Below are 27698 nucleotides of genomic sequence, written 5' to 3'. Positions count from 1 at the left end.
GGTTAATTCATTCAACAAGGTCAATTTGAAAGACTTTATTTATGGAGGAGAGAGAGGCAGAAAGGTTAGGGATAGAAAGCCTGGGAAGCTGAAGGCAAGGTCCCCAGGGGAGCAGTGTTGAAAATCAGCAAGAGGCCAGATTTGAGACAGCGCAGGTATTCTGGGGGGGGGGTTGGAGATTTGGAGGAGGTTACAGAGGTAGGGAAAGGGAAGGATGTAGAGGATTTAACACAATGATAGGGATTTTAAAATTTTGAGCATGAGTAGACTGGGATCCAATGTGGGTGAGTACGCATTCGGGTGAGAGGTGTACAGGACCTAGAACGAGTTAAGTTCTTGTCCGAGACAGTATTGAGTTTAGTTGTGATGTAACCTCTTTCACAATTCCTCTGCATAGAGTCGTAGTCTACCAGAGTGCACAAGGAGGCCATTCAGCACCAACTCTCCTACAGGGCACCTTACTCAGACCCACCACCTTATCCCTGTAACCCCATGTACTTACCTCAATAATCCCCCTAACCTACATATCTTGGGACACTAAGGGGCAATCTTGCATGGCCATTCCACCTAATCTGCACATCTTTGGACAGTGATAGGGAAGCGGAGCGCCCAAAAGAAAGCAATGGGGAGAATGTGCAAATTCCACACAGTCACTCGAGGCCAGAATCAAACCCAGGTCTCTGGCACTGTGAAGCTACAATGCTAACCACTGTGCCATCATAATGCATATCAAATAAAATACAATTTCTCACTACAGAGGGGTGCATTTGAGGAAAGGTTGATTGGGTGAGATCATTAAGCCCCATTTATCTTCTGAGGTAAATTTATTTTAAAGATCCAATGGTTCTTTTTGAAGAAGAGCAGAAGAATTCTTCCTGGTGTCCTGGCCAATATTTATCCCTCAGACAATACCTGTAAGAGTTCATCTGGTAACTTGAGCAGCACAGTGCTTAACACTGCTGCCTCACAGCAGGAGGACCCAGGTTCAATTCCTGGTTTGGCTCACTATCTGTGTGGAGGCTGCATGTTCTCCCAGTATCTGCACAGGTTTCCTCCGGGTGCTCCGGTTTCCTCCCACAGTCCGAAAGACGTGCTGGTTAGGGTGCATTGGCCATTCCAAATTCTCCCTCGGTGTACCAAACAGGTGACGGAATGCGACGATTGGAGGATTTTCACAATAACTTCATTGCAGTGTTAATGTAAGCTGACATGTGACACTAACAAATAACGAAAACTTAAACCTAAAACTTAATTTCTCACATGGCCTTCATTGGAGCTTGCTGTGCATAAAATGAAAAGCCTATATTTCGACAGTGGCCACACTTTGAAAGAGTTTCACTGCTTGCAAAATGATTAGGGACATCCCGAGGTCATGAAAGGTGCTAGATAAATGCAGGATCTTTCTTTAACATTGTAAATAGGTTTGTGAAAGTTTGTGCTTTGCAAATATAGGCACCTTTCAATGGATAAGTTTTCCTCCATTGTAATTATGTTTTTGCTTGTGATCCTGTTGATTTTGACCTCTTCGGTCAGACTGCCAGCCAATCTGACACCCTGCCCCACGGAGACGCAAGGTTCCCTGCGCACTCTCATGGATGCAATTCCATAACTGGCCAAGAGGTGGAGCAATTTAAGAAGAATAGCCTGGAACATGGCCGGAATTTCACTGCCTCGCCTCGCCCTCCACGGGACTCAGAGTGGCCGAGGGGCGGAGAATGGGAAAGACCTTTGACCTCAGGCGGGATTTTATGGTTTCGCAACAAATGTGACTGTAAAATCCAGCCCGATTTTGTTGCACTGAAAAGTGTAACTTCAATGAAACTATGTTAAGTGAATCAGATCTTTTCATTACAGCCAATGTAAATGCTATAGTCAGATTTTGTAAGACCAATCTTGTCAGGAAAAGAACATGTAAATATTATATCCTTCATTCGAAATGCTGTATGTTTCTAAATACCAATACTTGTAAATGAAATAACTTTGCAGATAAAACAACCTCTTGGTTTTCACCCTTCCCTTTGACTGACCCTCCTTGCGACCCTCTGATAATCTCCTGGTCACTGAATCTCCCATTTGCCAATCCTTCCACTTCCATACCTCCTGATTGCCCACCTATGTGCGTGGCTCTTCTCCCACTACCTCGTGGCACTTCCCCCCACATGTATGTGAATGTGTGTGCACGTGTGAGAGAGAGGGAGAGAAATATATGTCTATGTGTGTGAGAAAAGGAGACGTGTGAGTGTGTGTGAGAGATGGGGACGTGTGTGAGTGTGTGTGCCAGAGAGAGAGTGATGTGTGCATGTATAGTGTATAGTTTGAGTAAGTGTGTGTGTGTGAGAGAGATGTGTGTGTGCAGTTTGAGTTAATGTATGTGTGTAAGAGAGGGAGATGTGCATGTGTATGAATGTGAGTGTGTGTGTGTGAGAGGGGCTATGTGTGTGTGAGAGAGTGATATGTGCATGTATAGTGTTGTGTAGTTAGGTGTGTCTGAGAGACAGGGAGAGATGGAGATGTGTGTGTGCGTGTGTGTGAGAGAGAGAGAGCGATGTGTTTGAAAAAGAGAGACAGATGTGTGTGTGACAGAGAGGGAGAGAGGGAGATGTATGTGCATTTGTGAGAGAGAGCGATATGTGTGAGAGAGGGAGAGATGGAGATGTGTGTGTGCGTGTGTGTGAGAGAGAGAGAGAGAGCGATGTGTTTGAAAAAGAGAGACAGATGTGTGTGTGACAGAGAGAGAGAGAGGGAGATGTATGTGCATTTGTGAGAGAGAGTGATATGTGTGAGAGAGGGAGAGAGGGAGATGTGTGTGTGTGAGAGAGAGGGAGATGTGTGTGCATGTGTGAGAGAGAGCGATGTGTGTGAGAGAAGGAGAAAGGGAGATTTATGTATGTGTGAGAGAAGGAGAGAGGGAGATGTGTTTGTGACAGAGGGAGAGATGTGTGTGTAAGAGAGAGAGGGAGAGATGTGTGTGTGTAAATAGGCATTACTGTAACCAATATCTGACAATGTGATAGCACACCTTAAGTTCAAATTGTACCTGTAAACATAGGGGTCAGTAGATTGGGTTACACAAACAGGAAGTAAAATACATCTTTTTAATGCCGCAGATATTAAGCGACTAGATCTTTGAAGAGTTGTACCTATTTGGTTTCTGCTTGATGAATAAAAGGCATTTACTACAGCAGCTCCTGATATCCACCTGCAAAACAAACCGAAAACAAGAATTAGCCCAACTTTTCTCCCCGTATCCCCTGCCCTCTTTTGTTACCTTTGACCCCTGCAGCAGCTCCATTCAGCTGGAAAAGAATGTAAGTTTCATTGAAGGCTTCTGCCCCCTCTTCCCCCACCCTCCCCATGCCAAAAATCTGTCGGCTGTGCTGCTGAGGATTGTATTGTATGAGAAAAATTCAGCTCTAGTTAATGGGAACTGAGTGGGGAAACTATCTGCTTGTCATATCTACCAGAAAGGACATTGGTTGTGTATATTGGAGCTCAATAATCTCATCCACAGGATCTCACGCTTCAGGGGCTTGCAAGGCAGAGTCTGAGTCCAAATTCCAGACGAAGGTGGGGTTTCCCCAGGGTAAACACAGTAAGAAGTCCGACAACACCAGGTTTAAGTCCAACCAATTTATTTGAGTAGTAAACTCACAAGCTTTCAGGGTTTCTCCCTTCGTCAGGTGAATGGAGAGTTCTGGCCTCAAACATTGAGCATATAACAGCACAGTTTACAGAATACTGATTAGAATGTGAGTCTTTACACCTAACCTGCTATTCAAGTCTTAAAGATGCAGACAATGTGATTAGCCGCACTCACAAGACAGCCCCAAACATCACCCAAGCATTTCCCCAGGGTATCAGTGATGTCATTCTGGGTAAATCCTGTTACTCATTGTGACCAACAGTGGATTATAGCCCTGAATTACTTACGCCATTTGAACTTCTTAAGGAAGAATTTTTTAAGAAATACAAAGACAATGAGCAAAAGATGGCTGATGATGTGCGTGACCACTTCATGGATTATAGTTAACCGACTAGCCCCGAGAGAACAGTGATTTAAAAGCCAGATAGGAAATTGCAAAAGTCATGGATCACACATGGATCCGGTCCATCACGCAAACCAGCATCCCATCCATTGCCTCCGTCTACACTTCCCGTTGCCACAGAAAAGCAGCCAGCATAATCAATGACCCCACACACCACAGACGTACTTTCTTCCACCTTCTTCCGTCAGGAAAAAGATACAAAAGTCTGAGGACACGTACCAACCGACTCAAGAACAGCTTCTTCCCTGCTGCGTCTGAATGGACCTACCTCACATGAAGCTGATCTTTCTCTACGCCCTAGCTATGATTCTAACATTCTGACTCTCTCCTTTTCTTCTCTATGAACGGTATGCTTTGTCTGTACAGCGCACAGAAAACAATACTTTTCACTGTATACTAATCCATGTGACAATAATAAATCAAATTCTGTTGAATTCCAAGCAACACAAATGGTGGTAGTTGACTGGAATGCATTATCAGTGGAGATAGTGGAAGCAGGCATGTTCCCAATGTTCAGGGTGTATTTTAATAGACATATAAATGGGAGGCGTACAGAAGGATAGAAACTGTGTATGATATTAAGTAGTGGGTCTAAATAAGGACGAGAAATTGGTGTAAGCTTGGAGGGCCGAAGGGCCTCTTCCTGCAATGTATTGTTCTTTGTTCCTCTGTTCAAACCATGTTCAGATGCTTCATCAATGATCTCCTTGTTACCATAACATCAGGAGCAGGACTGGTCTTTTATTTGATTTGATTTGAATTGATTTATTATTTTCACATGTATTAATACGCAGTGAAAAGTATTGTTTCTTGAGCGCTATACAGACAAAGCATACCGTTCATAGAGATGGAAATGAGAGAGTGCAGAATGTAGTGTTCACTGATGAATGCACAATGTTGAGCACCATTTGCATCTCCTCAGATAAGTCTGTGTCCCTATGCAACAAGACTGCGATCACATTTGCGCTTGGGTTGTTAAGTGACAAGTATCATGCACACCACACCAGAGGCACAAATGTCTATCTCCAACAAGAGAAAATCTAACCATCACTCCTGGATATTCAATGGCATGACTGCGGCTGAAGGTGTGCAAAATGGTGAAATTGAAATTTATAGGAATCAGGGGGAAATCTCACTACAGGATGGAGCCAGACCCAGCTCAAAGGAAGAAGATTGTGGTTGTTGGAGCCCAATCATCCCACCCCAAGGACATCAACACATACCCACCTTTGTCCCAAATACTTTTGGTTATTGAAAGGCTGCTGATCTGAGATTTAAAATTAACAGTGGATTTAGCATCATTTGTCTGCGGAAGTGTTCCAAACACAAGAACATAAGAAATAGGAGCAGGAGTAGGCCATCTAGCCCTTCGAGCCTGCCCTGCCATTCAATAAGATCATGGCTGATCTGAAGTGGATCAGTTCCACTTTCCTGCTTTCTCCCCATAACTCTTAATTCCCCTGTCTATCAGAAATCTGTCTGCCCGTGACTTAAATATATTCAGCGAGGTAGCCTCCACCACTTCAATGGGTGGAGAATTCCAGAGATTCACCACCCTTTGAGTGAAGAAGTTCCTCCTCAACTCTGTTCTAAACTGCCCCCCCCTCCCTTATTTTGAGACTGTGCCCTCTAGTTCTGCTATCCTTTCTAAGCGGGAAGAATCTCTCTACCTCTACCCTATCTAGCCCCTTCATTATCTTGTAAGTTTCTATAAGATCCCCCCTCAGCCTTCTAAACTGTAACGAGTACTGACCCAGTCTATTAAATCTCTCTTCATAAGCTAACCCCCTTATCTCCGGTATCAGTCTGGTGAACCTTCTCTGTACTCCCTCCAAGGCCAATATATCCTTTCGCAAATGTGGGGACCAAAACTGCACACAGTACTCCAGTTAACCCCTACCGCTACGTTTCCTCACTTATTTCCTGAAAGGCCTTTACTGTCTATTGGTGTCCCTTAATTTTTAAACATTTTAATGAAATCATGCCTTATCCTTCTAAATTCCAATGAAGACAAACTTAGATTGTATAATCGCTCCTCGTCATTTACCCCCTTGGAAAGCAGCATTCATTCTGATAGTTTACATCACACTCTTTCCAAGGCTAATAAGGCCTTCCTATGCAGTGTTGACCAAAACTGCTCACAGTACATCAGTGTGGCCTAGCCAGTGTTTTTTTATATATAGCACGCCTTCTGCCCTTTAATATGTGGTAAGAAAAGTAGTTATTGTCCTCGAAGGACAATTCATTCCATTGGAAAAGGAGGCATAATTGGATGGCGATAGCTTGAGGGCCACTATCTTGAAAGAATGGGGCAAATTGAGGAGGCAACTCTCCATGAACCCCATTATTTGATTACTCTCATATAAACTCAGAAAATTCCAGCCCGTTTGTCTTGCAGAAGAGTCATCCAGACTTGAAATGTTAATTTTGTTTCTCTCTCCACAGATGCTGAGATTTTCCAGCATTTTCTGTCTTGGTTTCAGATTTCCAGTAACCTTCATTATGGTTAGCTAGCGATTGAAAGATTTGAGAACAGCTTAATGAGGAGCTGAAAGAAAAGAGAAGAACGGGATATTGGAACAGTGTGCGCGGGTATGATTCAGATCTATGGGCCGGGATTTTACCATCTCAGGAATTACCAGAATTAGTGGAATCAGGATGTGGGGTTGGGGGGGGCGGTGCTCGCAGACCAGAAATCTCCGTGAGCCTTGGGTGGGATTTTATGATCTCATGCGAACAAAGTCACAAAATCCTGCCCGTAGTTGTGAAGAGGCTGAGCTCCTTAACCAAGACTTCCTGCTCCTCTCTGTAATGTTGATGTAAACAAAAACTCGTGGACTGGTGACCTCAAATTTGGCTTCAAAAGTCTGAAATTCATCTTTTCCAAGATTTCAATATTGGGAAAGTCTTTCCTTCTAATTCTGAAATCTTCAGAAAGAATGAATTTGAGTCGTACAGTGTGCCATATCATGTGAATATGAGAGACGGCAGATCGGAGCATCTATTGTTGTGAGCTGAGAGCCCAAACGCTGATCAAAGCTCTATAAGCGAACAAAGGAAGAACGGGATAGGAACTTAGGAACATAGAAGATTGGAGCAGGAGGAGAACATTTGGCCCTTTGAGCCTGTTCTGCCACTCATCACGATCATGGCTGATCATCCAACTCAATAGCCTAATCCTGCTTTCTCCCCATAACCTTTGATCCCATTCACCCCAAGTGCTATATCCAGTCACCTCTTGAATACATGCAATGTTTTGTCATCAACTACATCCTGTTGCAATGAATCCCACAGGCTCACCACTCTTTGGGTGAAGAAATGTCTCCTCAATGGATGGGAGGCTGGTTTGCGCGACGGATTGGGCTACATTCACGACCTTTTGTACTTTCTTGCGGTCTTGGGCCGAGCAGGAGCCATCCCAAGCTGAGATACTAGAAAGAATGCTTTCTATGGTACATCTGTAAATGTTGGTGAGAGTCATAGCTGACATGCCAAATTTCCTTAGCCTTCTGAGAAAGGCATTGGTGGCCTTTCTTAACTATAGTGTTGGCAATGGAAGGACCAGGACAGGTTGTTGGTGATCTGGACAACTAAAAATTTGAAGCTCTAGATCCTTTCTACTTCGCCCCATTGATGTAGACAGGGGCATATTCTCCTTTACGTTTCCTGAAGCTGATGACAATCTCCTTTGCTTTGTTGAATTGAGGAAGACACTATTGTTGCCACAACAGTTCACAAGATTCTCTATCTCATTCCTGTACTGGACTCTGATTCAGGACTCCCCTGCCACTGGGGACATCCCCCTGCATCTACTCTGTCTAGTCCTGTTTTATAAGTCTCTATGAGATCTGCCTCATTCATCTGAATTCCAGTGACAACAATCCTAACCTAGTCAATCTCTCCTCATACATCAGTCCTGCCGTCCCCGGAATCAGCCTGGTAAACCTTCGTTGCACTCCCTTGAGAGCAAGAACATCCTTCCTGAATGCTGGCAGTCATTATCGATGACAACCCAGCACAGAGAAGAATTATTTATCAAAGAATGGCTTTCCTCTGGGCTAATGTGTAGAAATATATCATAGAATGATACAATACATTAGGACGCCATTGGCTTATTGTGTCAAAGACTCTTTGGTAGATGTATCCAATTAGCCGCACTCTCCTGCTTTTTCTCCATTACCTGGCAAATATTTTCCATCAAGTATTTATCCAATTCCCTTTTACTATTGATCATGTTGTTTTGAGACTGTGTTCTAGATCACAAATCAAATGCATAAAGAATAAATTCTCCTCATCTCGCCTCACCCTACACCTGATGATCAAGCCTCCTGCCACTGGTATTTTTTTTTCATTCATTTGTGGGACATGAGTGCCACACCTATTGCTCATCCCTAGTTGCCTCAGGGCAGTTGGGAGTCAACCACATTGCTGTGGCTCTGGAATCATATGTAGGCTGGACCAGGTGAGGAAAGCAGATGTCCTTCCCTAAAGGGCATTAGTGAACCAGATGGGTTTCTCCGACAATCGACAATGGTTTCGTGGTCATCATTAGACTTGTAATTTCAGATATTTTTAAACTGTATTCAAATTAACTCATCTGCTGTGGTGGGATTCGAGCCCAGGTCCCCAGAACATTAGCTGAGTTTCTGGACTAATAGTCTCGCGATTATACAACGAGGCCTTCATCTAGGGTAGATAACAAATACTTGTGCTTAGAAATGGCAAAAAAAATGCACGGGAAAGTAATAAAAGAATACTTACACTTCTTTGTTAACCTTCTCTCTGAGTTTTGTCAAACTCTTCTTCTGTCTCGATTGCATATTTTGAAGAAGGTTCATGAAATATTCATCGATACTAAAATGCAACTGAATGGAAAAGACACAAAACAATTATCGTGCACCTCCATTCAGATACCCTTCAAACAAACTCTCTGTTTACACAGTGGATAGGAGGTTGGTTTTGGTGCTAGCAATTTTCCAGCATGAATGCTTTATAGTGCATGTACAAAACAACCGCGCCTGATTATAGAGGAGAGAGAGGTGGAGAGGTTATTGGCAGTAATTCCAGAGCTTAATGTTCAAACAGCTGAAGGCATTGGCAACAGTGGTGAAACACTGGAAATAAAACTAAAGAGATTTATGGAACCAAAGGAAGGAATAATGTGACATTTAACCTGAAAGAATTTCAAATAATTGATGTCCAGAGTGTCCTGGCCAATATTTATCCCTCAACCAATCTACCAAAACCAGGTTATCTGGCCATTATCATATTGTTGTTTTGTGGCAGCTTGCTGTGTGCAAATTGGCTGCTGTGTTTCCTATATTACCACGGTGACCACGCTTCACCTCAAGAGTGCAGAGGAGGTTCACCAGGCTGATACTGGAGATGAGGGGGTTAGCCTATGAAGAGAGATTGAATAGACTGGGTCTGTACTCGTTGGAGTTTAGAAGGATGAGTGGGGAATCTTATAGAGACGTATAAGATAATGAAGGGGATGGATAGGGTAGAGGTAGACAGATTCTTCCCACTTAGAAAGGATAGCAGGACTAGATGACACAGTCTCAAGATAAGGTGGGGGGGCAGTTTAGATCAGAGTTGAGGAGGAACTTCTTCACTCAAAGGGTGGTGAATCTCTGGAATTCTCTGCCCGTTGAAGTGGTGGAGGCTACCTCACTGAATATATTTAAGTCACGGGTGGATAGGTTTTTGATAGACAAGGGGAATTACGGGTTATGGGGAGAAAGTGGGAAAGTGGAACTGATCCACGTCAGATCAGCCATGATCTTATTGAATGGCAGGGCAGGCTCGAAGGGCTAGATGGCCTACTCCTGCTCCTATTTATGTTCTTATGGTACCTCAATGACTGTATTGTGCTTTGAGATGTCTGGTGGTGGGGAGTGATGTCATATAAATTCAAGTATTTATTTTTCTTTTTTATTAGTCAAAGTGGCTAGCCACATGATAGAAGATGTAATGGCCCCCACTGCCAGATAGCCGATTAATATGCTAGTCACACGTGGAGAATGACCACTACCTAGATTTTAATTGTGAATCCCCACAGAATTGTAGCCCACGTACCAATCCATTCCAGCGCCATCTATCTCTATTTAAAATGTGGCACCCTTTACTTAATCTCAACTAAACAAAACCAGACATCTCATTGATCTCACTGTGGGAGCTTGATGTACCCAATGTATTCAATTGGCTATGTCGCACTTTGGGACATTGTAAAGAGGCGAAAGGTGCTATATTTCTGTAAGTTCTTACTTTACTCACAGGGTGGTTTAATAGAATGGTTTGAGTTCAGCTGCTACACAGCAATGGATGAGGAAATGAATATTAACATGATTTCTGCACCCCTCCCCGCACCCCCAAAACATTATTTAAATACATTGGAATACAAGGACAGAAATGATATCTCCTGCAAAATGGGAAGAGCGTTCAGTGTCTCGCCATCCATCCTCAGCTCATTCCAGCTTCAGGAAACACAGGACCTCACTAGCAACAAGCATGGGGTTTGGGTTTATGATGGTCCTGGGTTTAACTGATATTGAATCCATGGAGATCCCATTTCTGTGCGTGTTTCTCTTGTTACCTACTTGTAAAGCCAGTTCACCCGAGCAACATTCGAAATGGGGCCTCTAGAAGTCTCTCAACTGAGCTAAATGTCTTGACGACGCAATCTCTGGACTACTGCTTAATCTCTTTGGTTGGCAGGTTTTACAGGACTTTTCTGAGATCTGGGAAAACCAGTCAGTGTGAGGTAAAAATCAAGACAGTTAAAATAAATTCCTTAAGTTGTTGTACTCGGCAGATCATCTTTTGACAGCTGTTTGGCTGGTTGTTTCCAATGCTGCCTCCAATGAAACCTGAGGTGGACGTGTTTGAGGTGGATTGGATTACTGTTTTAGATTTCTAGCATTTCAGTTTCCCTCCCGGCCCAAACCTGGAGCGGCTGGGAAGCACAAACATTTACCACGATGATTGCCAATTTCGTTGTGAAACTCAAAACATTTTGTAGGGAGTTGATGTGAGGAGGAAGCCAGCCTCTGTGAGTTTGCAGGCGAGATGACTAACACCAAATGAACCCAAGACGACAGCAGTCACTTACACTTTTGTACTCAGCGTTCAGTTTGGCATCATCCTTGATGTCTGGTGGATATCCAATTTTCTGTATGATTGCTCGAGCCTAGAAACAAGCAGGTCATGTTATAACATCTCTGAATCAACTGGGACAAAATCAAAATACAGCAGATGCTGGAAGTAAGCGTAGAAGATGCTGGGAACTTCAGCAGGTTTTGGCAGGATGCGTGCAGAAAGGATCTTAGGATTCCTACAGTGTGGAAGAGGCCATTCAGCCCATCGAGCCCACACTGCCTCTCTGATAGAGCAGCATCGTGGCACAATGGTTAGCTAACACTGCTGTTTCACAGCACCAAGGAGCCGGGTTTGGTTCCGGGCTTGGGTCACTGCCTGTGCGGAGACTGCACGTTCTCCCCATGTCTGCATGGGTTTCCTCCCACTGTCTGAAATTGTGCTGGTTAGGTGCATTGGCAATGCTAAATTCTCCCTCAGTGTACCCGAACAGGCACTGGAGTGTGGCGGTGAGGGGAATTTCACAGTAACTTCATTACAGCGTTAATATAAACTTACTTATGACTAATAAATAAACTTTACCTCGGCTCTATCCTCACAGTCTCACATTTTTACCCCATTAATTCCCCCAACCTACGTATCTTGGGACTCTAAAGGGTAATGGGGCAAGTAAAGAAACAGCAGAGGTGCGGAGATGAGGTGTGAATGGCAAGTAAGCAGCCATTTAAATGCAAAGTAAAAGGATTAAGAAGGAAACAAGGGGGATTAAAAAAAACAGAACCAGCTAAAAAAAACACAAAACAAAATGGGGCGAAGGTTAGAAAAGTTGGAGTGGAAGCGAGGAAGAGGATTGAAATGACAGCAGGAAGTTCAGGATCACGTTTAGGGACTGAACAGAGGTGTTCCAGAAAGCAGTCACCCTGTCGACATTTGGTCTCTTCACTGTAGAAGAGGCCACGTTGTGAGCAGCCAAAGCATTATATTACACTGAAAAGAGCTACAAGGAAACGTTTGTTTCGTTTGGAAGGAGCGTTTGGGGACTTGGATGATTAGCGGAGGAAGTTCACAGGCAGCTGTTAAATCTCCTGCTCCAGCAAACAAATATGATGAAAGGTCACAAATACAAAACGTTAACTCTTGGGGCAGGATTCTTCCGATCCGGCTGGGGGTGGGGGGAGTGGGAGGGGGGTTGTTGGTGGTGGATGGGCAGCGGAATTTGGCAGGAGACAAAAAGTTGGAAACCTGCCAGCATATTATAGAATGGGCTCTTTACAGTGCATTCGGCCCCATCCAGCCGAACGCAGAGACAATCTTGCCCAGGCCTTATCCCTGTTACCGCACATACTTACCCTGCTAATCCCCCAGACGCTCGGGTCAATTTAGCATGGCCAGTCCACCTAAACCGCGCATCTTTGGACTGTGGGAGGAAACTGGAGCATCCGGACGAAAACCGTGCAGATGCAGGCAGACTCCAAGCAGTGACCCAAGCCGGGAATTGAACCCGAGTCCCTGTCACTGTGAGGCAGCAGTGCTAACTACTGTGCCAACATGCTGTCTGTGTCAAATACAGTTGCAATTCTCCCAATGGTGCATTAATGGCGGGTTAATGGTGGGTTAATGGTGGGTTAATGTGGGTTAATGGTGGGTTAATGTGGGTTAATGGTGGGTTAATGTGGGTTAACGGTGCGTTAATGGTGGATTGTTCTCCCTGGTGCCAGGTGGCAGAAACACCATTTGCATTCATTTGCATCTCATGAATGCTCATTAAAACCGCTGCATGAATCCCATCATGCCTTCCAATCTTGCATCACAGCAGCGGGAGATTACATCGGCGTCAAACAAATTTGCCAAGGTGTGGCATGCACAAGGCAGCCCTCAATTCGCCAGAGATTTTGGGATGAGTGCCACAACTCACTATTGTGCAGCAACTTCTGCCATAGTGCCACTCTGCTCTTGATATGCACTGTTCATCATTCTGCTGCCATCTGAGGCAGATTGTTCCTGCCAACCATCTCCATGCCAAACTGGTCTTCATGGGCAACACAGTGTCGGTGGACCCATGGACCCTCCTGTCACCGAGACAGATCAATACTACACCAGAGGTTGGGATCACAGGGGCTCCTCGTCTCTGCTGCCACACAGCAATGTCTATCTGGATGGCACTGTGCTATGGAACTCAAACAGCCTCTGCTATAAAGGTTTGGGGTTCTAGCGAGGTGAGGCTGGGAGGTATGGCCTAACAAAGACAAGGGAGGCAATGTGAAAGAAGGTCTGTGTGAGGGATTGCGGGGGTGGGGGGGGTGAAGGGCAAGGGCTCACAATGCCAATCAAATGGGCAAGGAGGTGGATGAAGAAGACAGAGAATGGAAGACTAAAGGAAGGCCAAGGGAATGGAAGCTGGACCCCAACAGGCCTACACAACAAGCTCACAAATAAATGGGGTCTACTGGTCAGGGGGGGATGAAGACTCCGTGTGCACTGGTTAGAGGCCCAATGGGACATTGGGCAGTGATGGGCTTGGGGGGGGTCAGTGGCTGAACTGAGGGACAGACTTCCTCTTGAGGTTGCCAGCCTTTTTGCTCTGGGTTGCTGACAGTCTGCACAGTCAGGTGAGCTGGAGACAGTGATATGAGTATGCTGGACTGGCCGTTAAATATGGTGTCCAGGACCTTTGAATCAGATGAACCAGCTATCCAACCATCAGCAGAGTTGGAGAGGTACTCGCTGGTGCAGAATTAATGAGCTTGCAAACGCAGAATCTGGCGTGGGGTCCTATCATTCTGATCTGGAGGACAGGCAGTACTGGAGTCACCCGTCTCCACACCTCGCCTCAAAATGGGATAATACTGCCCTCTGTTTCTCTCTCCGTTAGAGTTATCTCTTCCTGATACTTTCTGACAGTGTGCTGAGTTTGTATGAAGAATAAAAAGAGTTAATCACTGCCTGTTGTTTTCATGTAAGCCTGAGCTGAGTGAAAGGAATTTAGCACTTACATTTTCAGTGTTTAGTTTCGGAACAATCTGTCCTAAGGATATATTTGTTGCATGTAAGAGACAGGCTAAAGTTATAAGAGAAGACATGCAAATCATTGCGTGTTTGTTTCATGTGCAGCTGAAAGGAATGTCACACATACATTTTAAGAGTTTTGCACAGGAACAAGCTCTGCTCCAAGGTACATTCGCTGCATGTACTGGTTAAGAAAAGGGAATAAGAGAAAGTGTACCAGAAAGGAGCAGAATTGGACAGTCTCTTAATACAAGCATGATGTCGAGATGCTGGCATTGGATTGGGGTAGGCACAATAAGAAATCTCACAACACCAGGTTAAAGCCCAACAGGTTTATTTGGAATCATGAGTTTTGCAGCGCTGCTCATTCATCAGGTGAATAGAGAGGCAGATTTCAATTAATGGATGGAATGCAAGTTTTTCCAGACAATCAAGTCTTTACAGGCACAGACAGTGTGAGTGGAGAGAGGGAGAATCATAGGTTAAAGAGATGTGAATTGTCTCAAGCCAGGACTGTTTGTAGGATTTTGCAATCCCAGGCCAAATGGTGTGGGGTTACGTGTAGTGTGACATGAACTCAAGATCCCGGTTGAGGCTGTTCTCATGTATGGGGGACTTGGATATCAGTTTCTGCTCGGCGATTCTGCATTGTGTGTCTTGAAGGCAGCCTTGAAAAGATTGGCATTTGAACCATTATTTTGCAATTGTGTCTTTGCCTATATATATTTGTGAAGTCTACCTTTCCACTCACCTAATGAAGGAGCAGTGCTCCGAAAGCTCGTGATTCCAAATAAACCAGTTGAATTTTAACCTGGTGTTGTGAGACTTCTTACTGAAAAGAATGAGCAGAATGGCAAGGATACAAAGTGGGATCACAAGGAAGTTAGGGCTGGAATCTAAACATGGAACAGGAAAGCATTCTATCAGTATGTGAGGAATAGATAAAAGGTGTAAAATAGGTCATGGTCTCTACACGATGGGGAAACAGTGTCCAAGACAGAGATATTGTTGAAGACTTTTGATTGTTGCTGTTCAAAAATACGTTCACTAAAGGAATGCCAGAATTCAGGATAAAGTGGTCACGAATGAATGAATGGAAAGTGTATCTGAGTTTAGTTTAGATCTTAAAAACTTGCCCCCCAAAACAGCCATCGCAATTCAAGGAGTGCCAAAGCGTGTCTGAGTTTAATTGCTATTGAGGGAGTACAGCAAAGGATTACCAGACTGATTCTGGAATGGCAGGTCTGTCACATGAGGAGAGACAAAGTTGGTTAGGATTCTAATCACTGCAGTTTAGCAGAGTGAGAGGGGATCTCATAGAAACTTCTAAAATTCCAACTGCATTAGACAGGGTAGATTTAGAAAGAATGTTCCCAATGGTGGAGGGGTCCAGAACTAGGGGTCATAGTTTCAGTATAAGGGGTAAATCTTTTCAAACTGAGGCGAGGAGAAATTTCTTCACTCAGAGGGTGGGGAATGTGTGGAATTCACGACCACAGAATGTAGCTGAACCCAAAACATTGCCTGATTTCAAGAAGAAATTAAATATAGCCCTTGGGGCTAAAGGAATCAAGGGACATTGGGCGGAAGGGGATCAGGATATTGAATTTGATGATCAGCCATGATCAAAATGAACGACGGAGCAGGTTCAAAGGGCCAAATGGCCTACTTCTGCTTCTAGTTTCTATGTTGCTATGTTTATAATTTGTTTGAGAATAAACCTAGCAGATCTTTGTAATTTTTTAAACGTCTCAGTTATCGTCTCCTTTACTGCAGGTGAATCCTGGGCATGGCCAGAATTTCTACGTTCTGCCCCCGAACACACCATTTCTGATCTTCATGATGGTGTGGCTGAAGTCTGGCTGGGGTTTGTGCGTGTCTGGGTTACGGAGGCAGCTGGGCATCTCAATCTGCCTCCGAGGAAGTAGCGAGTTGATGGATCAGGATAATGAAAGTTGGAGTGTGCAGGTCAGACCAAGTAAGATTAGTCCCAGGTACATGTGTCCCCAGGTGCGTAGGGGGATTAGTGGAGTAAATGCATGGAGTTACAGAGGAAGGCGGTGGGTGGGGCTGGGTGAAGTGTTCTTTTGGAGAGTCGGAGCAGACTCGATGGGCTGAATGGTCTCCTTCTGCACTGTAGGGGTTCTAAGAATTGGCCTCAGCTTGGTGGATTTGTTTGCTTATCCACCGTATCCTTTGCCATGGTAAGGTACCCCTTTCCCTATAGTACATTTGGAAGGAGTAAGGCATACTTTGGGATTGTTAAAAGTAGAAATGAATGCACATAAAAAGCACATAAACTCATTGGACAATTGGATGATGGCAAGGAACTGTCAAGCTAACAATGAGCTATCAAAAGATACCAGGTGATTTGGCAATGAGGTAGGCTGGTGGGTGGTAATGGTTAGATTCAGCTGGCCCTGTGTTAGCAAAGGAGCTATAAAAGACTATAGGGATCTGGATGGAACATGGGCCTGCCTGGGCTGTTTAGATGTCTTAATCTTTTCTTAAATAACCTAAGAAAAGGACAGGAATGCAGAGGCATGCTTTCCACTCTGCCCACCTTTGCACCTGGCAGCCTGCACACTCATTCCAGGAGCAGCGGTCCCAGTGTAGTGTCTCGAACTAGATGCATTTGTTCCAGATAGAGTGTGGCCAAGGTTCTGTACAAACAAAGTATCGTTTCCTCCCTTACGTATTCCCCTAACCTGTTTGGACTACTCTTCAATGGACAATTTCCAAAAAAAAAATGCTGTCTTTTTCTGTAGAGATCAGCAGCAATGATAGATCTATTCAAACTGTACAGAACAGGTCCATGTACACTTCAGCATGCTTACTTCGAACAAGCTAATGTATCGGCTGAAGCAGCAGCCGGGGTATTATTGTAAAACTTAATTCCAAATGACAGTGTTAATAAATCCTTCTCGTTTGTTCCACTGATATTGGTGTTTTAGCATCCTCACAGAGTTTAAACCTTATAGCTATCCCTTGTTCCCTGTCACTGGTGATTAGGAAAAGGAGTTGATTTTTTAAGGTAATTGATACAAGAAGAGATGAGATTTTTTTTAAACTGCAGCTCAATGGAATGATCTAAAATGCACTGCTTGAAAGAGCGGACCCAATTATATGTTTTAAATGCAAACTGGATATCGACTTGAAAAAGGGAATTGGACAGTTCTTTCAAGGAGCTAAGTTTATTTATTAATGTCACAAGTAGGCTTACATTAACACTGCAATGAAGTTACTGTGAAAATCTCCCAGTCGCCACACTCCAGCGGGACACTGAGGGAGACTTTTGCATGGCCAATGCACCTAACCACTCTTTTGGACTGTGATGAAACTGGAGCAGCGGAAGGAAACCCACACAGATACAGGGAGAATGTGCAGACTCCGCACAGACAGTGACCCAGGCCAGGAATCGAACCCGGGTCGCAGGGTTCTATAACAACAGGTGATTGTAGTCCCTGGGCTTGGGAAAGTCACTTATCATCCATTTCCTTTTACAAGATCGGACGTAGATATATCACTGTTTGTACAGAATCATAGAATCCCTATAGTGCAGAAGGAGGCCACTTGGCCCATCGAGCTTGCAACAATCCCACCCAAGCCCCATCCCCATAACCCTACGTATTTACTCTGCTAATCCGGTTTCCTCTCACAATCCAAAGATGTGTGGGTTAGACTGACTGGCTATGCTAAATTGTCTCTTAGTGCCAGGGAGATTAGCAGGGTAAATACATGGGGTATGGGGATAGGGCCTGGATGGGATTATTGTTGGTGCAAGTTCGATGGGCCAAATGGCCTCCTCCTGCACTGTAGGATTCTATGGTTCTATAAAAATTGTCGCTTGAGTTGTCCGATACTGCTTCTTTTACTGACATTAAGGGGCAATTTGGCATGGCCAATGCACCTAACCAGCATGTCTTTCAGACTGTGGGAAGAAACTGGAGCACCTGGAGGAAACCCACAGAGACACGGGGAGAACATGCAAACTCTGCACAGACATTGACCCAAGGCCAGAATTGAACCCCGGTCCCTGGCGCTGCGAGGCAGCAGTGCTAACCATTATGCCACTGTGCCACCCTATATCATCACTGGATTAAAATGTTAAAAGGTACAACTCCCTAACAGCACTGTGGGTGCACCTACACCACATGGACTGCAAGGGTCCAAGAAGGCATCTCACCGCCACCTTCTCAAGGACAATTAGGGATGGATGGTGAACACTGGCCTTGCCAGTGATGTCAAATCCCATAAATCTAAAAGACAGATGAAGAATGTCTTTATAAAACTGGGAAAACCTCAGGTGAACAGATAGCTACATCTCCGTACTTTCTCTTCAGCTTTCACTTTGGTTTCCTGGTCCATCCAGTGGAGCTCGTGCAAGTTCTCTATGAAAACTTCCCGTATTTGCTCAATCAATTCTTCAACCTGGAGGAAAGGGGAGAAAAAAATAAACTGAGTGAGTTTGGAAGGAGCAAAGGTGGAAATAAATGGGAACGCTGAACACCGTCAGATAAAACAATAAACATGATAGAACCATAGAAAATTACAGCTCAGAAACAGGCCTTTTGGCCCTTCTTACAGAAGAGAAAATGCTCATATCACAGCGATAGGTTTTACAATGCGCTTCTTGTGCCGAACTATTTTTTGCCTAGTCCCACTGACCTGCACTTGAACCATATCCCTCCACATCCATGAACCCATCCAAGTTTTTTTTACATGTTAAAAGTGACCCCGCATTTACCACTTTATCTGGCAGCTCATTCCACACTCCCACCACTCTCTGCATGAAGAAGCCCCCCCTAATATTCCCTTTAAACTTTTCTCCTTTCACCCTTAACCCATGCCCTCTGGTTTTTTCTCTCCTCTAACCTCAGTGGAGAAAGCCTGCTTGCATTCATTCTATCTATACCCATCAAAATCTTATACACCTCTATCAAATCTCCCCTCATTCTTCGACGCTCCAGGGAATAAAGTCCTAACCTATTCAATCTCTCTCTGTAACTCAGCTTCTCAAATCCTGGCAACGTCCTTGTGAACCTTCTCTGATGTAGTGGGAGAAGAACCTTTTCATAAGAACATAAGAACTAGGAGCAGGAGTTGGCCAACTAGCTCTTGAGCCTGCTCCGCCATTTAATAATAAAATCAGGGCTAATTTTTTCGTAGACTCAGCTCCACTTACTTGCCTGCTCACCATCATTCCTTTACTGTTCAAAAATTTATCTATTTTTGTCTTAAAAACATTCAATGAGGTGGCCTCAACTGCTTCACTGGGCAGGGAATCCCACAGATTCACAACCCTTTGTGTGAAGAAGTTCCTCTTCAACTCAGTCCTAAATCTGCTCCCCCTTATTTTGAGGCCATGCCCCCAAGTTCTAGTTTCACCCGCCATTGGAAACAACTTCCCTGCTTCTCTTACCCATTCCCTACATAATCTTATATATTTCCTCACAAATGGGTTTGCAACCAAGAGACAAAGGCTGAAGGTAGCAGAAAATGCAAGGAGCGAGCTGGGGAAATTGTTGGGTGATTATTTTGAAAACTCATTACTTGTAAGGCTGGTGTGACTTTCGAAATGGAAGTGGGTAACAATTTGAAAGGGACTAGAGGAAGAAAGGGGAGAGGAGTGGGACTAATTGGGTAGGCCTCCTAAAGGGCACAGCCAAATGGCCCATAATTACAGAAGAGAAAATGCTCATATCACAGCGATAGGTTTTACAATGCACTCCAAGCACAAACAAAGTCAAGCAGATGGCAAGTCATGTGGGACAGACTGACTTTGAGCCGAATTTCCTGCAAATGCTTCTGTTGTGTCAATCTTTGCACAGGCAGTGCCATTAGTAACGCTCTCGTCCATTTTCTTTCTGGGAACTAGTACATCTGAGCTCGTGGAGCTTGAAGACGGCACTCTTCCCATTATGAAATCACTGGAATGTGTTACAAAAAAGGCACTCGGTATAGAGAGAGAGGAATTATTTCCTCCGGTGGGAGAGCAGGAGGACCAATCTTTAAAATGCGAGCTGGGTTATTCGGGGGTTACACCTGGAGCTCCCATTCTCACACACACACAGGAGAGAGCAGATTGTAAAAGCTCCTTGTAAAAGCTGGTGAGTTTGGACATTAATTAACTGTCTCCAAATTAAGATGATTGGCCTTTGTTAGGCAGGAACATTAACAGGTATGGAAGTGGGGGGGGACGTCAGTAAATAGAATCAGGATACAGAGCAAACAGAATCGGACATGATTGGACTGATCACGGTATTGGCTCGAATTGGGTTAGACCCGTTTATGATTATCAAAACTACCTTTCTGTTGAAGGGAAATAGCGATGTGTCCTCAACCCTCCATTTTCAGCATTAAGATGAGATGGACCCATGACTACCAAAAGGAGGACTGATTTTCTTCATACTTTCAGAGATAATACAAGGTGATGTATCAGCGGAGGAGCTCACTACAGACCTTTTGCAATGGGTTATGGTGGATTAAAATAGGCTCGAATTTTGCATTCAGGGAAATCCCAAAGTCGGATGTAAATCCCATTCAGTTGAGAACAGTAAGAAGTCTCACAAAGCCAGGTTAAAGTCCAACAGATGAAGGAGCAGTGCTCCGAAAGCTCGTGATCCCAAATGAACCTGACGGACTTTAACCTGGTGTTTGAGACTATTCACTGTGCCCACCCCACTCCAATGCCGGCATCTCCACATCATCATTTGAGATCGGGTTGTTGACACGATCTTATGTTGGCTGGCCCAGTAACGATGATTCGATGTGAAACACACTCTGTGAAAGTCTGAGCACCACACAGGAGGGCAGGATTTGAGAAAAGCGTGGGGGCTGGCACTTCCATCCTGCTCCCTCAAGGTGGAGCTGTCCGAGAGGACTGCTGACTTGTAAAAAATAAATCTCCCTGGAATATCTTGGCTACGAGTGTCTGGGCAGTGCAATTACGCATAAACTCAGCCACATTGGTGAATTTTATTTGAGTCCTGACCTTTCATCGCACCCTGAGTCGAGGTTGTAGCTAAAGCATAAAGGCCACCTGGTCAATGGCTGCCCACCAACTGTAGAGGCAGACAGGTAATGTACAATCCCGGGCAACTGATGTTTTAAATTACCTTCCTGATTGTTGGCAAGCGCAGTTCTGACTCATGCCCACATCCACTGAGCAATATATTGTGCTAAGGTGTGATAGCATTGAGATGAAGCATAGGGGAGGACATGTCTCTGTCTACATCAATGGGGACAAAGTAAAAATGGTCAAGAGCTTCAAGTTTTTAGGTGTCCAGATCACCAACAATCTGTCGTGGCTCCCCCCCATGCTAGCACTATAGTTAAGAAAGCCAACCAATGCCTCTACTTTCTCAGAAGACGAAGGCAATCTGGCATGTCAGCTATGCCTGTCTCCAACTTTTACAATAGAAAACATTCATTCCAGTTGGGTCACAGCTTGGTGTTCTCCTGCTCTGCCCAAGTCGTGAATGTAGGCCAATCCATTACGCAAACTAGTCTGCGTCCATTGACTCTGTCTACACTTCATGCTGCCTCGGAAAAGCAGTCAGCATAATCACGTAATCTGGACATTCTCTCTCTCCCATCTTTTTCCGTTGGGAAAAAGATACAAAAGTCTGAGGTCACATACCAACCAACTCAAAAACAGTTTCTTCCCTGCTGCTATCAGACTTTTGTATTTAAATCGCATTAAGTTGATTTTTCTCTACAGCTATGACTGTGACACTCCATTCTGCACTCTATCCTTTCCTTCTCTATGAATGGTATGCTCTGTCAGTATAGGGCGCAAGAAACAGTACTTTTCATTGTATACTAATACATGTGACAACAATAAATCAAATCAAAATCAAATCAATGTCTTCTCACTTGATTTTACCTAGGTTAGGCACATGCCTGCCCAGCACCATAAAATTCTGGTCATTTAGGCAATCATAGCAAGGTGAAAGTTCATGGAGAATGATGAGGCTGTCAAAATGAGGTCATCAAAAGTGGAAAGGTCCATTATTGGACTTACACCTATTGATCATGAGAAGAGAAGTGAATTTGGAAAAATTAGGAATGATGAGAGGTTACAAAATGCTGGAGGACTTTGAGCCTGTGGTGTGGTTGGAACCCAGAATGGAAAAAAAACAGCAAAATCTGGGAAACCAAAAGTCCTGTTCTTTCCCTATCGCTGAAGAATGAGATGAATGTAACTGACGGGCTGAATGGCCTACTCCTGTTCCTATGTTCCTCAGATTGGTAATCAGGCATGTCCAGTTGTAAGAATAAATTACAATAAAAAGGGAAAGACTTGCATTTATATAACATTTTTCATAACCACTGCACATTCCAAAGTGTTCCAACCAATGAAACACTCCTGATGTGTAGTTACCGTTGCAACGTGGGAAACACAACAGCCAACTTGTGCAAGCAAGCTCCCACAAATAGCAGTATGATAACAACCAGGTAACCTGTTTTATTGTGATGTTGAACAAGAGATAAGCATCAGTAAAGACACCAAAGGTACTGAGAGGTGCAGCGGAAGTGATGTCTTGAGGAGAGTACATATTACAGAGAAGGAGGTGCTGGAAGTCTTAAAGTGCATTAAGGTAGATGAAGTATGTCTCAGGACATTGTGGGAGCCCGGGGAGGAAATGGAGGGTCCCCTAGCAGAGATATTTGAATCATTGAAAGCAACAGGTGCCTGAAGAATGGAGGGTGGCAAATGTGGCCATTGTTTAAGAAGGGCTGCAGGAAAGAACCTAGAACTACAGGCTGGTGAGCCGAATGTCTGTAGTGGGTAAGTTGTTCAAAGGTATTCTGAGAGATAGAATCTACAAACATTTAGAGAGGCAAGGACTGATTAGGGACATTGCTTTGTGAAAATCATGTCTCACAAATTTGATTGAGTTTTTTGAAGGGGTAGCCTTGAAGGTAGATGTGGAGAGTGCAGTTGATGTTTAATACATGGACTTTACCAAGGTCTTTGACAGGGTACCACATGATAGGTTGTTGAATAATGTTAAATCTCATGGGATCCAGGGTGAGGTAGCCAATTGAACACAAAATTAGCTTGATGGCAGAAGCCAGAGGGTGGTTGTAGAGAGTTGTTTTCCAAACTGGACGCTGTGACCAGTGGTGTGCCTCAGGGATTGGTGCTGGATCCACTATTGTTTGTTGTTTGTATTAATGATTTGGATGAAAATTTAGGAGACATCTTTAGTAAGTTTGCAGGTGACACCAAAATTGGTGGCATAGTAGACAGTGAAGAAGGTAATCTTGGATTACAATGGGATCTTGATCAATTGGGCCAATGGGCTGACGAATGGCAGATAGATTTTAATTTATAGACAAATAAAATATGATGCATGTTGGTAGGTTGAATGAGGGCAGGACTTACTCAGTTAATGGTAGGGCATTGGGGAGAGTTATAGAGCAAAGTGATCTTGGTGGAACAGGTTCATAGCTCCTTGAAAGTGGAATCACAGGTGGACAAAGTGAAGAAGGCTTCAGCATGCTTGGTTTAATTGGCCAGAACATTGAATACAGGAGTCTTGTTGAGGTTATACCACACATTGATAAAGCCACACTTGAAATACTGTGCACAGTTCTGGTCAGCCTATTATCGAAAGGATGTTATTAAACTAGAAAGAGCGCAAAGAAGATTTACTGGGATGCTACCGAGACTTGATGGTTTGAGTTATAAGGAGAGGCTGGATAGACTGGCACTTTTTTCCCTGGAGCGTAGGAGGTTTAGGGGTGATCATATAGAGGTCTACAAAATAATGACAGGTATAGATAAGGTAGACAGTCAACATCTTTTCCCAAAGGTAGGAGAATCTAAAACTAGAGAGCATAGGTTTAAGGTGACATGGGAGAGATACAGAAGATTTCAGAGGGGCGATTTTTTCACACAGAGGGTGGTGAGTGTCTGGAATGACAGGTACCTACAAGGCAGGTACAATTTTGACAGTTACATGGGTAAGGTTGGTATAGAGGGATATGGGCCAAAGGCGGGCAATTGAAACTAGCTAGCATGAAATCAATTAATGGTTAAAACTGGCTGGCATGGACAAGTTGGGCCAAAGGGCTTGTTCCCATGCTCTATACTTTATGACTCTAAGTGAAGCTCTAAGCTCTTGAAGTGAATGTGCACAGATCCCTGAATGTGGCATGATGGTCAATAAGGTAATTTTAAAGACATATGAAATCCTACACTTCATTAGGTGAGGCATAGAATGTAAGAGGAGGGGGGTTATGCTGGAACTATATTCGGCATGGTAGCCCAGTGGTTAGCGCTGCTGCTTCACAGCTCCAGGGACCTGGGTTCGATTCCTGGCTTGGGTCACTGTCTGTGTGGAGTTTGCACAATCTTCCCGTTTCCACGTGGGTTTCCTCCGGGTGCTCCGGTTTCCTCCCACAATCCAAAAAGATGTGCGGGTTAGGTTGATTGGCCACGCTAAAATTGTGCCTTAGTGTCCTGAGATGCGTAGGTTAAAGAGATTAGTGGGTTAAATATGTAAGGATATGGGGGTGGGATTGTGGTCGGTGCAGACTCGATGGGCCGAATGGCCTCTTTCTGTACTGTGGGGTTTCTATGATTTCTATGATATTAAACACTAGTTAAGCCACAACTTGAGTACTGTGTGCAGTTCTGGTCACCTCATTACAGAAAGGATGTAATTGCATTGGAGAGGGTGCAGACAGAACTTAGAAGGAAGTTGCTGGAACTGGCTAATTGCAATGGTGAGGAAATATTGGATCAATTGGGTTGTTTTCCTTCGAACAGAGGATGCTGAGGGACGATTTGACTGCAATATACAAAATTGTCAGGGGCCTGGATCGAGTAGATGGGAAATGGCCCGTTTAACAGAGAGGTCACTGATGAGGGGAGGTTGATTTAAAATGATTTGTAGGAAGGTTAGAGGGAAGATTGAAGGAACGTTTTATCACCCAGAGAGTAATGTGGAGCCAGAAATGTTCAATTCATTTCAAAGGTGTCTGGATTAGCACCTATAGTGCTGTCACCTTGCAGGGGTTATGGACGAAATGCTGGAGAGTGGGGTGAAGCTGGATGACTCATTTTTCAACCTGCACAGACATGAATGGGCTGAGTGGTTTCTGTCTCTGCCATAAACCTATAGTTCCACAACTCCACTGGCCTTCTTCAAATGTGTATCATCTCCACTGAGAGGCCAGATGGGACTTTGGTTTCAAATCCCATCTGGAAGACACCAGGTCATTGGACCTTCTGCAATGCTCAACATGCTGACTCAGCGGAAACATGTTAGCAACTGAGCTATAGCATGATAAACAGCCACCCTGTAAAGTATAGCCTCCATCTTATTGATTCTGAAAGGAGGTAATGCTAACTTTTAACAATAATGTATGCGATTAATAAACTAAAGCTGAAGATGCTATCAAAAGATCTTTGCATGTTCAACAACGCCAAATCCACTCAAAAAGGTTGGAGTTGAGATGGAAAATGAGCAGAAGTGCCACCTGAAATAACTCAACTGGAAGAGTGTTAGATTGAAGATCTAAAGATCCCTGGTTCAATCCTGGTTTCAGCATGGACCCACATGCTGGCTTTCTTTGCGAATTGGCATTTGGCAGCAGCACAGGGGTTAGCGCTGCTGCCACTCAACACCAGGGACCCAGGTTCAATTCTGGCCTCGGGTCACTGTCTGTTTGCACATTCTCCCCGTGTCTGCGTGAGATTCCTCCGGGTGCTCCGGTTTCCTCCCACAGTCCAAGGATGTGCGGGTTAGATTGACTGACCATGCTAAATTAACCCTCGTGTCAGGAGGATTTGCAGGGTTAATATGAGGATTATGGGAATAGGATTGGTGCAGACTCTTTGGGCTGGATGGTTATGGGGAGAGGGCGGGAAAGTGGAACTGAGCCACGACAGATCAGCCATGATCTTATTGAATGGCGGGGCAGGCTCGAAGGGCTAGATGGCCTACTCCTGCTCCTATTTCTTATGTTCTTATGGATGGCCTCCTTCTGCACTGTAGGAATTCTATGATTCCTCTATGCAAATCTAGTCCACTGATTTTAATGACCAGAAATTTGAGAATCACATCACATAATCTGAATTGTCCTTCCTCTGGGGCGAATATGCTCAATAGAAATGCAATCTCAGAACTTCAGTTAACTATATTGGTTAAGACCAAATCAACTGACATCTCATAGACTCATAGAGTCCGACAGCACAGAAAAGACCCTTCTGCCTTTTAGTGACAGATCACTATCCATCTATCACCTCTATCACTAAAGTTGCGCCAATCCAATTTTCCTGCACTTGTCCCATATCATTGAATGTTATGCTATTTCAAGTATTTGTAAAGGTTGTGAGGTTTCCCGTCTCCACTGTCTTCCCAGGCAGTGCATTCCAGACTCCCTCCACCCCCTGAACGTAAACGTTTTTTCTCAAATTCCCTCTGAATTTGTTGCCCCCTCACCCTATAACTGTGCTCCCTCATGATTGACCCCTCAACCAAGGGGAACAGCTGCTTCTTATTCCCCCTGCCCCTACCCCGCATAATCTTTTACACCTCAATCACGTCTCCCCTCCCCCTTGTGTTCTCTGTTCTAAAGAAAACAACCCAAGGCTATCCAATCTCTCAAGTTTCAAGATAAGATATGTTCAAAAATATTGGATTTAAAGAGTTGCTTTAGTTTAAAAGGGCAAAACATCAGTAGACAAATAACTTGGAGAACATTTATTTGAAAAATTGTGTGACTGGCAGACTGTTTAATCTGACGAGCATTACATTTTGGACCTTAGTGTACTCTGATCAAAGTGTTTTGTTGATGCCATGTCTCTGTATACTGACGGACAAATATTTTAGTTAAAATATAGTTAAGCTTTAACTAACTATATGGCCTATTAAGAAGATCCCATTGATTATCAATTTGCCAGTTGCAGTTTTTGTTCTTTTAAATGCCCACGAGGTGATTGAAAAATACATATTTGCCCAAAGGGCTGTTTTTAGTTTAGCATTTCACAGACAGTACGGTGCCTGTAAAACCATCTTTTGTCTTCAGTTCAATTACGCTTTCATTCCTGCACTGTAACAATAAGCTTTGTAGTCAGTTAATTAGAAGTACGAAAAGGTCAGGTTTGAAAGGAGCAGTGATTCGTTAAGTGTATATTATATAGCTCTTGAAATATCACCACTCAATGGCCCTTCAATAGCCGTGTAACCCTACGGCCAGAATTCTCCGTCCTGTTCATGCCAGCACAAGTCTCTGGTGCCGTTGCCATGAATGGATTTGGCTGAGTGCCAAATTCCCCGTCCTCACTGGCAATCGGGGCGTGAAAGGCTGGAGAACCCCAGCCTGCGTGTTTGCTTTACTTACATTTTTGCTAAAGCTCCTCAATTTATTTACTTTTTTTAACCTGACCAGCTCTTCAAAGAAGTATGAAACAAAGGCAACTATTCCATTGCTCCCTGTAGATTTCATACTGTTCCAGTAGAGGGCGGTTTTCTATGATGGCACGTCTCAACGGAGCTTTATTGTGACTTAGAATCATAGAATCCCTACAGT

The 27698-nt window shown here is 44.1% G+C and overlaps 1 protein-coding gene across 4 annotated transcripts in view; it reads right to left on the bottom strand.

Moving 5' to 3' along the window:
- LOC145341139 (neprilysin-like) overlaps positions 1 to 27698 on the bottom strand; it is a 216495-nt gene that overhangs the window by 25673 nt on the left and 163124 nt on the right. For all 4 annotated transcript variants that reach the window (XM_080186028.1, XM_080186027.1, XM_080186029.1 and 1 more), the window contains exons 14-17: positions 18480 to 18578; positions 11158 to 11235; positions 8808 to 8911; positions 3141 to 3199 (exon numbers count right to left, since the gene is read on the bottom strand). In XM_080186028.1, the coding sequence (XP_080042154.1) occupies positions 3141 to 3199; positions 8808 to 8911; positions 11158 to 11235; positions 18480 to 18578 (340 nt within the window). The remainder of the gene's footprint in view (positions 1 to 3140; positions 3200 to 8807; positions 8912 to 11157; positions 11236 to 18479; positions 18579 to 27698) is intronic.

This window comes from Carcharhinus amblyrhynchos, chromosome 3 (genome assembly GCF_965287045.1).
Source record: "Carcharhinus amblyrhynchos chromosome 3, sCarAmb.v2.hapA, whole genome shotgun sequence".
In the NCBI taxonomy this organism is placed as follows: domain Eukaryota; kingdom Metazoa; phylum Chordata; class Chondrichthyes; order Carcharhiniformes; family Carcharhinidae; genus Carcharhinus; species Carcharhinus amblyrhynchos.
The sequence above is the reverse complement of the archived record's forward strand: the minus strand, read 5'-3'. Positions and strand labels throughout refer to the sequence as shown.